Genomic DNA, 15,076 nt, shown 5'->3' with positions numbered 1-15,076 from the left:
TTCAAAATCTTTGTTAGAAAGTGAGTTACGCTGCAGTGCAGAAATGAGATGAAGAAAAGCGTAGAAGGAAAAAACACTGAAAAGACTGAGGATGACTGCTGTAGTACTGAATTAATAGAAGAGTAAAAAGGTTAGGAGGAAGACCAGATGCCAGAGGACAAAAGGTAAATATAATCAGCCTCTGAATTTTAGAGCGCCTACATGCCAGAGGTCATCATGTCTTCTGGCTATCAAATAAGCGAGGTTTTCTGAGTTTGACATCATCCTGGGCTCCTTTCTGCTATCAGAATAGTTTGAAATCCGTGAAGAAGATGGTAGCCTGTTCACTGCAAATTTCTTCCCAGCATTCTTAGTGTAGAATGGGGAAAAAAACCCAAAACAATTAATGAATAGCTTCATTCTATCTTGGAGGATCTTCAAGGCATCCAAGGAAATGATCTATCAAATAAATACAATTGTTGAATGCATATCATAGAAAAAATAAAGTTCCCATCAGATCAAACGTACCTATAGTTTTAAAATATGATATCCCCTACAACTGACACTCAAAATAAACAGAAACACAATAGCAGAAGAAACCACAGCTGGACCTTTCCTGGCTACTACAGTTAGATAACTAAATAGGCTAGCTACTGAATTGTGCCTTACAGAATGACCAGACCGGGTTTCAGATTCTGGATTAAAAGCACAAGGGAAATCTTGGGTCTAACTGTAGTCTAGCTTCCAATGAATGCTACCAGCCAGAACCAAAGCACTCAGACAAAAAATATTATATATTACATATAATGTAATAGAATATAATATTTCTTGTATCTAAAATATAATAATATATATATTAAAATAATCTCAGAAGCTGTTCAAAGTGGTCTCTCTCCACTAAAGTAGCACACCTCTTCCCCAAAAGCAACAGCATCTCTTCTGGCAGAACGCTTTACTTCATCTTTATTATGCAGCTACCTCCTTTACTTTCCTTGATATGCTACAGATTGCTAGAAGTAGCCTCTCTGCTCCCCTGCATTCAATCATCCCTATTTACCCTCCACATTCCGTTAAACAAAATTGTTATTTCAGAAAATTGGAGGCTTTGCTGCATCAGAATTGTTTCTCTTTCTGTCATGCATGTCTGCACACAAATGTTCTTACATCATTAAAATGCATTCCTGAGACTGTTTTCAAAGGCAGTGTCTCCAGTGCAGTGCTTTCTGTGTGCTCCCTAGAAAAAAGGCTTATTGAGCCACTTTCTGTAAAGCCTGATGTTCTAGTCAGCCAACTGCATGCAGCTATTGCTACACACTCTTAGCTTAGAAGGCTTCACTGTACAGTACTTTTACTGCAGCCTCAGCACCATCCTTTGTCAGACCAGAACACCTACCTGTCTCTTTCCTCTCCAACTTGCAATATAACACACCTGAAACTAAGCCCAGGAGTTAAAAACTGCCATAAGTCTCAAGTGCTAGAATCAATATCATCAGCCTCAGCCTGAATATTCTAGCACTGTATTTCCCACAGTATTAGAACTGTTTACAGGTGAAATTATCTGAATAGGCAGTAAAAATATGTACGTGTGTGAGTCCTTGGCACAGTATTAGGGGAAATCAGAGCAACACGGAGGAAGACTGGAACCATGACAAAACTGTTTCTGGTTCCTGCACAGACTTAACTGTGCTCCCAGCTACCATTTTTGCTGCTCCTCAGATCCCAGCTGTAAATGGAGGAGTATGCCTCAGCAGGGTGTTGCAAACATAAGACTGTGATGTTGCACACCTTCAGCAGTAAGCCATGTAAACAGACCAGGTAAGAAGGAACAGTATCTATTCCTGTAAAATAGGATAAAGCATAAGTACCAAACAGGGTGAGGCAGTTGGGGTGGGGAAACAGACCAGACAGGAATGGGGAGATTCCTACCGGGAGTGAGATTCCTGTTTCATACAGGACTCTTGTCTGTTATTGTTTCCTTCTTTCCCAGTCTGCATTAGAAGCAGGAAGGGAAGGAAACGGCAAGTAATTTGTAACACAGTGCGAGACTTGGATTTATCAAATCAGCTTTTGACAACTCTCCTGAACTTCTTAAAACTCTACTTCCTCAGCCAAGAGCACATCTCTCCCCTTCCATTCCAACCACATGGTGCTTGTAGAACTTCACTAATTCCGCAGGTACATCTACTAGAATTTCTCTAATTGTCTTCCCTTTCAGCCCAGTCTTTCTTTCCTTTTTGCTCAGCCTTACTAATATTCTTCTTTACTTCTCCAAACATGTCTTTTCTATTAAGGAGGAAATCCTAATTAATCTCCTCCCTGTGAGTTCTTTAAAAACTGCTACTGTATAGCATTTAATAATAAATGAGTAACATGGCTTAGTCCTCGAGATTTGCTAATCAAACAGAAAACAAAGATTTCTGGCATCATAGTGGCAAATAATAAAATATAAAAAGATTAGGAGATAGAAGCTAGATTAGCTTTCTGAAAGCAGATTCCAAGAAAGGCCTTTTTTATCATTGCACAAGGTTTTGTGCTCTTTTCATCCCACACAAGCCTGTGATCAGGAAACACCCATACCAAGGCAGACACCTAAAGCCAGACAATCGTTAAGCTTGACACTGGGTGTGCCTTCATTAGCAGTGCTAGGTGCGTGAGAGCTCCATTTATAAAAGATATAGGATAGCAGTTTACTTGTAAAATAGCGAAGCCCTTGCCACACTTCTTGCCTAAAGCTTTCAACAGGCTCTGAACAGAGATGATCAGGTGAGCACTGAGGCTCCTGAAGTAACTTCTCCATTCGCCTTTAACCATCACACCATGCTGTAAAGCCAACCTCTCCCTAATCGCTACAAGAGTTCCTATTAATGACAACAAGATGCAGAATTGGGATGCTTTAAGACAGATTCCCAAGCAGATTAGGTACTGCAGAAAGGTACTTACATTCAAGAACTAGGCTCTTCTGGCAAAGGAATATCTTTGGTTTTGTGATTTTTTCTTAGAGATGCGATACACCAACTGTTCTACAAAATGCTCACGTAAATGAGAAGTGTTGATTTGAATGAAAACAGCTTGAGAAAAGAGACTTAGATTTTAAGCTGTAAAAGGCTGTAAAGCAGACATCAGTGAGGCAGGTATTAAATCAACCATGCAGCAACATACACATCAGGAAGACAGCTTCTCCTGCCTACATTTTTTTGGTTATATTTGTACAACAATAAATCTCTCTTTGAAAACCTCTCTACACACACTCAGCTTCCCACTGGTGATTTGTGCATTGCAATAGTGAACTCCAGAATCGATTAAGATTTAAAAGGAAACTGCTCCCTCTCAGATTGTTGTCCCTGATACAAACTAGAGAGTAGTTAATAAAATAAGTTGCATGAGCATTCACAACTTTTACTGCCGTTTAGGATAATAAAAAATATGCAGTATCACATCCTGAGATTACAAGAGTTAGCACGCAAGCCAATGCCATACCACCTGTGCAATGGAGACCAAAGCCTTCATAAAACTACCTTAATGAGCAACGTTGTGACTATTTTCAGAACTGAGACAGTGAGTAGCCAAATCTTACCTTAACTCCTTTGGTAATTCCATTTTTCTTACAGACTCCACTTTTTAAGACGTTATTCTGTTTCTGATGGTGATGATGATGTAGATGTCCATTACAGACAGCACTGGGATTAGCCATCTGTTTAAATTAGTCAGATTCTCAGTTCTTAAGGGTGTCTTGGGTCTTTCTACAGTACAAAAGACAGTGGGATGAACAGATAAAGTCCTTAGTTAAGGCCTGAAAGGTATCCAACTGGTCTGTCAGGATTTTCCAGGATGAGAGGAGGAACTATCTTTTGCAATATCTCAGAAACTTAGAACTCCTTCTTCCATACACCTTCAGTTCCAGCAACCTAGAATGGAAAATGCATAGCAGAAGGTGTACTCTTAGAATCTCTGAAAAACACTGCTCATTGTCGGCTATTGTATGAACACAGCTTTTATGAGTCAACAAGACTGCTGCAGCTATCAAGAAGTGGGTGGACTCAGAGGCGGAGACACTTAAAGATATATTACCTCCAAATACCTCCCAGTGAGGAACATTACACTTTTTTTCCTCTCTATTACACTCCATACAGAGCTATATTACTCCATTTAAGGCAAAGTAATACAATGTTTTGAAAAATTAAACAAAATAATTTGTTAATTTGCAAGCTTCATCTTACGAAGAGTATGCTAGCTGAAAAAATGTAGTGTTTACTGAGTAGAACAGAACACTCCTTTTTTTCCTGTTATTTTAAATCTCTTATAGGCAGTAATAGACACAAAATTAACCTTCCAAGGAAATGGAAAGCATTTCAGTATAAAAATGAAATCTTTACTTAGAACTAGAAACAATTTCTTTGGCTCCATCTTACAGATACATGCACGGGTCTTTACCATGGTGAAGTGGCCCTTTAAACTCAGTTTGGCATGCATTATGTGAAATTCCATGCTATTACAATCAGTAAGAACCTGATTTTTATAAAGTACATCAATTTAGGTTTATTATTGTACTTCAGATTTTAGTGGCAAAGCATAAAAGTAAAGGTGTTCCTGGCAACATGTGATAGAATTCCTTCCTCCAAAAATAATTAAAATTAGCATGGAGACAGATTAAAGGAAAGCTATACAATAATATCCATTTTGGAAAACAGTAAGGATAAAAGGTTAGGAGAGTAAAAATATGTGGAGTGTTTTAATTAGAAAAAAAACAAAAACCTATGTTATCTTGGAAACGAAACGTAAGAAATATATAGAAAATGCAGCCTAAAACTGGAGTACAAGATGGAGGAGATTAAATACTACATGAGCACTGAGAAAATACACAAAAAAACCACATTGCATTGACTTTGCAAACTTGTTTTAGCCATGTATTGAACTGCTAAAATATATTCTTCCTTTGAAGGTTTGCAAAGTAGGATGCCTGCATAGGTTGAGACCAAAGCATGCTAACGTAACACAGACCTGATCTGAACTGCATTTAAAAGGAATATGTGTGTATTTATTTCTTCTTCATTATGGTTGTTTCATATCACTGTCTGATTTGCTGAGTTTTCCATTAAGATGTGTAGATAACCTCCACAATACATTACCTCGTAGCACTTCAGTTGTGAGGAAATCCATCCTTTACTAGGTTTGATTTTGATCTCCTTGGAAAGAAGACTTCTACTTACATATCCCAATTAAATTGAGAACTGACTGACTGGCAGAGCTCAGAGGTTACCATCAGTGGTGCAGAGTCTGGTTGGAACCCTTTAAGTACCTCTGTTCTTGGTCCAGTCTTGTTCAACATCTTCATCAACAAAGTGAATGAAGGGATAGAATCCACCCTCAGCAAATTCATTGGTGATACAAAGCTGGGAGGATTGGCTGATACATCTGAAGGCTGTGCTACCATTCAACAAGATCTGGACAGACTGGAGAGTTGGGCAGAGAGGAAGGTTTAACATGAGCAAGTGTAGAGAGTCTTGCACCTGGGCAGGAATAACCACATGAATTAGTACAGATTAGGGGCTGACCTGCTGGAAAGGAGCTCTGTGGAGAAGGACCCGAGGGTCCTGGTGGGCAACAGGTTGGCCATGAGCCAACAATGTGCCCTTGTGGCCAAGAGGACCAATGGTATCCTAGGGTCCATTAAGAAGAATGTGGCTAGCAGGTTGAGGGAGGATATCCTACCCCTCTACTCTGCCCTCCTGAGGCCATATTTAGACTACCATGTCCAGTTCTGAGCTTCCAAGTTCAAAAAAGACAGGGATCTCCTCAAAGGAATCCAGCGGGGGATCTGAAAGATGGTAAAGGGTCTGGAGCATCTCCCATATGAGGAAGGGCTGAACCTGGGTCTGAGCTTGGGGAAAAGAAGACTAAGAAGGGATCTGATTAATGTTTATAAATATCTAAAATGGAGGTGGAAGGCAAATGGTTGAGGCCAGGCTCTTCTTGGTGATGTGCAGTGATAGGACAAGGAGTAATGGCCTAAAACTTGAACATAGGAAGTTCCATACTAACATGCAGAACTTCTTTATAGTAAGGGTGCCAGAGCACTGGAACAGGTTGCCCAGAGAAGTTGTGGAGTCCCTTTCCATGGAGATATTCAAGACCTATCTGGATGCCTACCTGTGTGAACTATTGGAGGGAACCTGCATTAGCAGTGGGGTTGGACTCAGTGATCTCTTGAGATTCTGTGACTCTGTGGTTGTGAATATGTAGTGATAAGATCAATTGCAAGTCATACTAACTGGCGAGAAGTTCATATTTGCAAGGAAAAGAAAGAGATGAGAAAAGCCCAGCATTAAATAGAATAGTCAATAATATTTTACTGCACATCTGTCACTGATGAGGCCTTGATAAATGAAACAAGATAACACAGGAGAATGCTCTCAGCACCTAGCAATCCATTCCCATCAAGAAGCATTATTCATCTAGGAATTAGTTCCTTGGCTTTCATGGCATAACATTCCATTTGCTTAGACTGTTACTGTTCATTTTGCCTGTGCTATCATAAAGGTAAAACAAGAAAAAATGCCAAAGTAGAGGTTCAGCTTCTTGGCAGATTCCAGTAACTCACCTGGCAGAACTGCTAGCTATACTTCCCAACAGACTGAGTACCTTCCAGGGCACAAAGTGATAGTGATATTATCAACATTATTATTAACAACATGTATGTCTTCTTCTTATTATTATTTTCATTCAGTTTTATGTGGCAGGGAGGAAATTGCTGATTAGATAACAAATCATGCAATTCTGTCTCTAATCACAGACTATTACAGTCTGTATTTGTTATTCATTTCAAGACCCATGAACAAAGTCCTTTTGTATGAATACAGTAGTAAATTAAATATGCTATATGTTTATATACTATATGTTTAGTTTTCAACATGTCTGACACATTGACTGCAAACAGACGGAAGTAAAAAAAAGACACAACATTTAAATGCGAATTTAAATAAGCAATTTTAAAAACCACAGAGAACAGCTGTCCTTGTAGACTTTTTCTAACTATATTCTAATAGCCAAAGCTCTCAAAACAAGTACCACTAGGGGATGCGTAGATTTCCTGCCTTGGCTCTATTTGGAGCAAGTGTTTTATAGAAGGGATGAGTCTGGCCAGACAAACATATTTGATCTGTAAACAGGATGTGGTACTGCTTCTGGAAAATAGAATGTTAAATTGGGCCCTTCAGAAACCCTGTCCTACTCAAAGCCGTCTGTTACTCAGGCTTCTACATCCATTTCTATCATGCTGCTTCTTAGCTAAGAAGCACCTAATCTATTATTAGCACCTAAATCTATTATTTAAATATATGGGAGTCTCTCCTGCTGACACTGAAGGAGAGACTCGATAATTGTGTATTACAGAACATCAAAACCACAAACACACACTTACACACTTTCTCTTTTTACCATTTTGTAAAGTGGAAGGAAAAAATTCACTATGTTAACTGTAAAAAAAACTGTGCGTATTTTAACTGCAGGGAATCCTAATCCAATGTGCTTCATTTTACTAGCTTGGGTACTGGTTAGAAGTAAAAGTTTATCTTTGAACACTGTCAAAAAAATGATGAATTCCTAAGGCTAGTAGCAGATCACGTGTCCCACAGAGACATTAGCTAAGTTTGTAAGATACCTACCATTACAAAAGTACAATGCTGCAAGAACATATGAGAACCAAATGTAAACTGTAATTCAGAAGGATTCCACAGGATTCCCGTTCATCTTAGAGAAAAGTTAGTTATGAAATGGTCTTGCAATCTAGTTGCAAGATTGATAATTCCAGTTCATGACAGGTGCAAATTTACATGCCACAAGAAACAATAATGGCCTACACAAAGACACCTACAAGCTTTATGCTTAACTTTACAGGACAAATAACAAATGGGAGATGAAAAAAACTGGGACATCAAACTCATGGTTTTCACAGTATTTCAATTAACAGCAGAGTATGCCCCAGTGGTGGAGTACAGAACTACAAAGCCTTCCTGCTATCCTGATCACTTCTCTTACAACAGAAGTCCATGGTATTACATCTATGTACCACTGAAGACTTATTCTCAAACTAGCATCCCAGGATGTTCAGTTTGGTATCTGTGAGTCATAAATACCTGAAACAATTTCTGCCTCAGATATGTTCATAAAATCTCTGTATAGTAACCAGTGAAGCTGAAATAAATGAACAAATAGTAAGATACTAGAGCAAAAAACAACATAAGCAATAGCAAATGCCATATAGCAGCTGGTCAGTCATCTTATTTGGTGTCTTTCCAGATTCATTCAGAATTCACTGGCTGAAGGCTAAACTTCCAAAACATTCAGATAGAAGAATCCCATATCCATATTTGCTGCTTTAAACCTTATCTATCCGATATATCTGTGGAAATGGGCACGGACGTCACCCTACACTTTGGTGTAAAACTGCACATAACTGTTAAAGGATCTCCTGAAGTGCTTTTGCACAACTACCCCCTGAAGGACATATAAAACTGGTTCCAGAAATAATCTTAGAGCATAGAATCATAGAATATCCTGAGTTGGGAAGGATCCATTTTAGAACTAAGGCCCACAGTTCAAGCAGGTGCACCCAACCAGCACTGCAACAGAGGACACAGTACAACAGGCAGGGCTCTTCTACAGCAACACTCCCACCTAGCTTGCATAACCTGGATGCCAGCCATATGCAGGCTGTGCTGAGTCAGCTGCAGGGCTACATCCCTGCAGAGATGAGGCAGCTCCATGAGCCTTAAGGGATCCAATCCCAAAGTGGCCAGGAGTACAGCCTGAAAAATTAGGCAGGGGCAAAACAGGCCTGAGTTGAAGTAGTGTAGAGTACCTAACTGAGAGGCTGCTTGGAAGAGTAGCCCCAGGGAAATTCCAGAAGACAGGCTGAGATCTCCAGAAAAAACACAGTAGTCCTACATCACCCCCCAAAATAATTTTCCTGAATTCACCAGAGAATACTCACTTGCTTACAGAAGAAGCACAGTCAGAAGTACAGGCACACATGCATGAAGCTATGTCCAACTAAAAAAGCTGAGCTAGATGGTTAGAGTCAGGACCTGAAGTCAGGCTGAGCTAAATCCAGGACTGTAAGGAGATGAGGCTGTTCCAGGGTAGTCCAAAGGGTACTGGAAGCACAACTAAAGGCTAGAAAGCCCAAAATCCAAAAGCCCACCTGAATTCAAAGAAAAAATTTTGTCAGAGACTGAGACAAATGTCAGGAAACCAGAGAGTCTATAGCACAGGACATCCAGGGAATTAATGAATAGGAATACTAAGCATGAAACATGGCTGAGGTGGCACGATGCAGAACTGGTGCACTGTGGATGGGAGACAGGGGTGGATTTGGAACCAAGAGCTAGAGGAGCAGGCAAGGATGCTGGGTGCAGTCTTCTGTCAGATCCAGCTGTCAAACACAGTTGCTTGCCAGTTATAATAACTTTTCCGAGTGAAGCAAGAACAACATTTCAGCAGTTTTATCCTGTCAGTGTGTACAAATGACTAATGTTCGGAAGGAAGAAACTTTTTTTCTGTCTATGTAAACTTGTTTATTTAACTTTTGCTTCACACTTGCACATCAAGTGTTGATGGGTTCTCCCTGTTCTAAGGGACATACGGGTTGCTGGCAGAGGTCTGTCCCATCTTAAGGGGATTGGAGGACTCTCTAAGGGCTGATGGATAGAGAAGGGAGTGAAGTGTAACTTCATAGCTGGAAATGTGACTCCAGGCTTCTGAATAACATTTGTTTTCCCAAGGAGACATTTTTAGCAATTTCAATGTCATCTGGTAATTATAAGATTGCAAGAACATAGGTAACTAAGGAAAGAAAGCCTGTTGTGCAAACCTACAGTCTTTATGAAGGGATCTGCAGACTTGAGGAGTATATCAAAAACTAAATATTTAATTTAGTTTACTAGAAGAAGCCACAGCACTCTGCAAATTACATTTTTCAACTCCAGCAGACCAGACAAGGAAGGAAAGTCCTTAAACAGACTTTTTCTAGGTGAGCCTTGCAAACTCGTTGCTGTTTAGTACAGCTGTTTAGTACAGCAACCTGGAAAGTTACGTTGATGTTTATTACGAAGGTGCAGTTACTAATCAGCTTTCAGGCTTACAGATCAAGGAGTGGCACAATAGCATTGTCCTGTGGGAAGTCACATATACTTCCACAAAGGAAACACGAGACTCCTCATTTTATCTTGAGCTAGATAATTTCTGAAGGTCCTTTCCAATGGGATTATTCTATCTTTACTTCTGTCCCCATTTGATTCTCTGCCTCTAAAAGGAAAAGAAGAAACCTGTAAGCCTCCAAAACTCAGCTCTCGGCAGTCCAGAACAGGTGGTACCTTTAAAAGTTCAAATGGCTCATTAATCCTCCCCAGCTCTCTGATAGATGGCTCAGGGGAATCTCTTGGGAAACAGCATGGAGCAAGCAGAGACTTGACATTTTACAATCTCTGAATTTCCTATGTATTACTTTATCATTACGATCTGTGGTTTCTATCTTCTCTCCCTTTGAACAGATTTTTGTGGATGGGCTCTCAGTAAAGCAGAAAGAGATTTTGGCCTTCATTCATCTTGCTTGCCCACAAAATCTTCACAAAAACAAAACAAAACAAAACAAAACAAAAACAAATCCACAACACAACAGAGTAGCCACAGTAAACGCTGAGAATTCTTACTAGATGTTGTTAATAAAAAATAATTGTATGGGCATAAATAAGTGAAGAGATTTCTAGTTATCTGGTATCATATGCTGGCAGCCAAGCAGTGATGCGTAGAAATATTCATTGGGAATCACAGTTTTCCTTTGATGTGAGTAAAGTTACTGAACTGGTCAGAGCTCAGCATGCAGTTAGAAATCAATATATCCACTGAAACAATGTGGAAAAGTATGCACCCTGCCTGAACACTTGTTAGACCACCCAGACTGACAGTATGGGTAGCTTTCCAAAACTTTCCTACAAAACCAACTCCTACAAAGACAAGGATGAATGCAGTTTAACAACTTGACTACACTAGTAGGTTCATGAAGGGATCAGAAAACATATAGAAACTAAATGACCATTCTTATCTCAGAAACTATTGGCTTAAGGACTGTAGATAAGTGCCACTGGAGCAAAGAATTTTTCAAAAACTGCTTTTGAAAAGAGTTAAGTGCTAATAATTTAAATGAAGTTTAAATTATTAGTTCTTCGTGCACTTGAGTGAAAAAAGTTTCCTCACACCTACATGAAAATACTTGCTTTCAAAAGGAAGCTCAAACATTGCTGACTAGAGCAAATGCTCTATTTATTCTCTTTGCTTACACTTACTGCAGAACTAACTTCTGAATTTGGTTTCCCATCAGCTCCATCTCTTATGTTTCAATTTTTTTTATTTTTATTTTTTTGTAAGCTCTGCAGAGTAAGGCTCTCATTTTACATACAGAAGATAACAGAACTCCAATCACACCTCCAGGTGCTTATATACCCATGTACCAAACTTATATACCAATGTAACAAATTTACCTTTCCTTGAAAAGCAAAACAGACTGAAGCAGGAAATTTTGCTGTTGATATCAATACACTCAGACCTACTAGTGAAGTTAATTCAGACAGACATCTCCTTGCAGATTGCCAGACCATCTCCGATAACCCAAGTACCCCCATCTGCAGTGGACACATCCAAAAGCCCCATACCAAACACAGTATGCATAGTATGTCTCATTTTAATGCTGTGTTCTATAAGATGCATTTAATGCTTCAGTTGCTATAGGAAGACATACTGAAACCTTAATATACAGTGAGACTAAAAGTCCAGCTGTTTTACAAATTCGAATTATGTGGGACACTACTGTATGTCCAAACGCCAGGTCATTTGATTGTTGGATGTCAAGATCTTTGCTTAGGTGCTTTGTTTAGATTGTTTGTGCTTTTGCAACTTTTGTAGCTGTTAGAGAAATCCAGCCTATTTCTTGGTACCCTCACATATAATTCCTTCTTTGAAGTTTCATTTTCTCTTGCACAACAGATACACGTTATTTATTTAAGTCACTCCCTGTTAGTGGACTAACAGCAGTGTAAATAAACAACCAGTTACAACAGTTGTCTTCAATTTCAATTTTCTATTTATAACATTTGTCAAGTGAGTGTGAGCAACTAGCACAAGTTTTAGTGGATTTTTTTTAAAGACTTTAGACTGTTAAATCCATAGATTACGTACTATACATCAGTGAAAGATGACAGATTGGCACATTATAGCCAGACCTAAGCTTCACATATCAGCACATGAACAACATTTTGTCATTCTTGAAACGACAGTTTTCAATTTTCAATTGAAATGACAGTTTTTTAAGTTTTCAATTCATGTTCCAGAACCATTAATAAAGGATTCTACTATTTAGATAAAATTAATGAATTACTCCCAATTTTTCTGTTTCTACTCAGAAGTACACACCTTAACTGTCCCATGTCTGCACTAACTTGGTGATAAAAATAAGGGAGAGTAAGTTTAGAGTAGAAAAAAAATCAGGCATCCAGGTAGCCAAGTTTCTTCTAGTTAAAGAAAGCTTGCAGATGTATTATGATATGAATGGAAAGCATCATGTATCAAAATAACATGGTTTCCACAGTTAATAGTCTGGGGTGTTTTCTTGGTGTATGAAACTTACAGATAGTTTTGGAGGTCAATTAGACTTGTGAGGCTGTATTTGTTTGGATAATTTAGGTCTGTTATATCCCAGCAAAAATTCCTTTGCTGTTTTGCTGTTATTACTATCATTTCCATAATCTTTTTTAAGTGTTCATAAGCAGAAAAATAAAATATCTCTAATATGCTCTAAAAAGTTCATATGTATCCACTGATTCTAGATACTAATTTTGAGTGATGAGGTTTCTAAGTTCTCCTTTCTTTCCCTTTTGTTAATTTTACCAGAAAACTTAAATCCTCAAACCTCCTGTACTCTGCATTAACAGTGCATCATTACCATAACCTATTCTACAGAAATTCAAAGTCACAGTTAAGTCACAGAAAATATCTACTTCGCTTTAATATTATCAGTAGTTATGTACCTTATAAAATTATTTTACCATTGGTTTTCACAATTTACTGGATGCAGCTAACCATCAGGTATGGAAGTATAAAATAAATTTAACATTATTATGATCTTAGACCTTCTCCTTTCCTAAAATTTCAGATGCATTTGAGTCCTATTTTTAACTACTGATGCAAAACCCATCAGAGCTCAATATTCTCTTGTAACTGAAAGCTGGTAGTCTTCTGACAGAAATTTAAGTTCCATCACTCTTAAATCATAATAGCTAGAATTACAGGTGTTGTTGCAATATTCTCCAAGTACTACTCTAGAATTTGCAAAAGTGCAGGAATTTTTCTAAATTTTCACTTTCAAAGAATTCTGCTAACTCTTGAATGCAGACAGAAGCTCTAATAAACACTTTCTAAAATTCTCTCAGATGGACTGACAGACTTTGCCTCATGTAATAAAAAGGAATACACTACAAGCTGCTGCACTTCTGGGGGAAAAGTATCAGAAATTAATTAAAGGTTAAGTTTTAATATTTGGGGGAACTGTTCATACATTTAGGAGCAGACAAATTAAATAGTGCTCAAGTTAGGAGTCTAGAATCCCTGTTAAAGTAATGACATGAGGTGGAGTCCTCCGAAAGCTCAAGAATTAGAAGCTTACCTTCTTCTACACACTGTGCAAATAATCTGGCAGATGACCTCTACACCAATAGAGCAGTCAAGAGTGGAACAGGTAAAAAGTTTATCACTTTTATCATTCAAATAAGTGATCTGGAACTTATTCCTATCTCTGTTTCCAGTCCAGAAAAATAAATAGCCAATTTTATTCACTTTTTATTTACCAACCAAGCAATTTTACTCATTTAATGTTTCTTTCTGATTCGCTTTTTAAAATCAGTATTCTGAGTACTGCTATTCTTTCCAAACTATGCCCATGTTGAAAACAACATGTTCACTAAGCCACAGAAGAAACTTCATAAAATTTATAAAGTCTCATACCAGTAAATAAAAAAAAACTTGTATTTGGTGGTCTGTAACCATATGTACTACAGGTCTAAGTAGAAAAAGCCCAATAAATTTTCTTTCTTTTGGAACAAAATCTGTTTTTCTTTAGTTATAAACTGTACCCCTTCTTATTCTCTTATGATGTACAACAAGACAGAATGAAAATGGTTGCAAGCCATAAGCACATACTGTCCCCATGGTTCCTGAAGTAATATTACTTAAATTTACCTTCTGCATGTATTAAGATGTCAATCAGCTGCGAGTGCTCATAACATTAGGAATTTGTTGGAATTTTTTATTTATGGCATATGTATTTGCATAGGAATCTGTACACAAACCAAAGACATTCTGTGGCATCCCATACTTAATCCTTGCAAGGATTAAGACTTAATGAATTAGATAGCTGAATGCAGTTCTGTCTCTATCCCACTACACAGAAAGAAAAAAAACATCTGACCTGAATATCATAGTCATACAAAACCAACAGTAATATAGAAAAGTGGACCTAAGCAAAAATAATAACAGTACAGTGACTAAAACTCTGCTGCAAAAAAAAAAAAAAAAAAACCAGCAGTAAGCATAAGTAGGCCTAGTATACCCTTCCAGCTTCTTCCATAGTAAATATGCCATTCTTACCTACTATTTGATAAGTCGAATTTGCAATTCTTACTCCTTAAATGAAGAACTTCATGCAATTAGATACCTAACTACTCATCCAAGCCAGAAGCTGAAAGAACTTTACAAACACCCAGGTAGTTGCTGCAACTTTTTGGGGACATTTCTCTATTGACATCTTTCATCAGCCCAAAGCAGACTCCAGCCTTCTTTTATAAGATCTCCTGTTAGTCAGGTTACTCTGTTTGCTGGTCTCCGTAATTTGGAGTAGGCCAGAGTGGTACTGTCATTATTTCAATTTGCTGAGTCAATAACATAGAAGGGACAGCGCTGTGCTCTTTGTCAATCTGTTGGCTTGCCTGGGCTGCAATGAGTGAAGAGGAATTGTCTTGGGCTACATGTAACATTTATAATATAGTAAATGTAC

At 38.2% G+C, this 15,076-nt stretch overlaps 1 protein-coding gene across 1 annotated transcript in view; it reads right to left on the bottom strand.

Annotated features, from left to right (window-relative positions):
• Positions 1 to 15,076, bottom strand: part of SPTLC3 (serine palmitoyltransferase long chain base subunit 3) — a 149,316-nt gene that overhangs the window by 75,062 nt on the left and 59,178 nt on the right. The window contains exon 3 of the mRNA XM_042817639.1: positions 3,554 to 3,884. Coding sequence (XP_042673573.1) covers positions 3,554 to 3,670 — 117 coding nt within the window. The 5' untranslated portion in view covers positions 3,671 to 3,884. The remainder of the gene's footprint in view (positions 1 to 3,553; positions 3,885 to 15,076) is intronic.

This window comes from Centrocercus urophasianus, unplaced genomic scaffold, assembly GCF_019232065.1.
Source record: "Centrocercus urophasianus isolate 14NV4802_14NV808 unplaced genomic scaffold, USGS_Curo_1.0 seq_10, whole genome shotgun sequence".
Taxonomy (NCBI): domain Eukaryota; kingdom Metazoa; phylum Chordata; class Aves; order Galliformes; family Phasianidae; genus Centrocercus; species Centrocercus urophasianus.
Note: the sequence above shows the minus strand (reverse complement) of the source record. Positions and strands in the feature narration are given on the sequence as shown.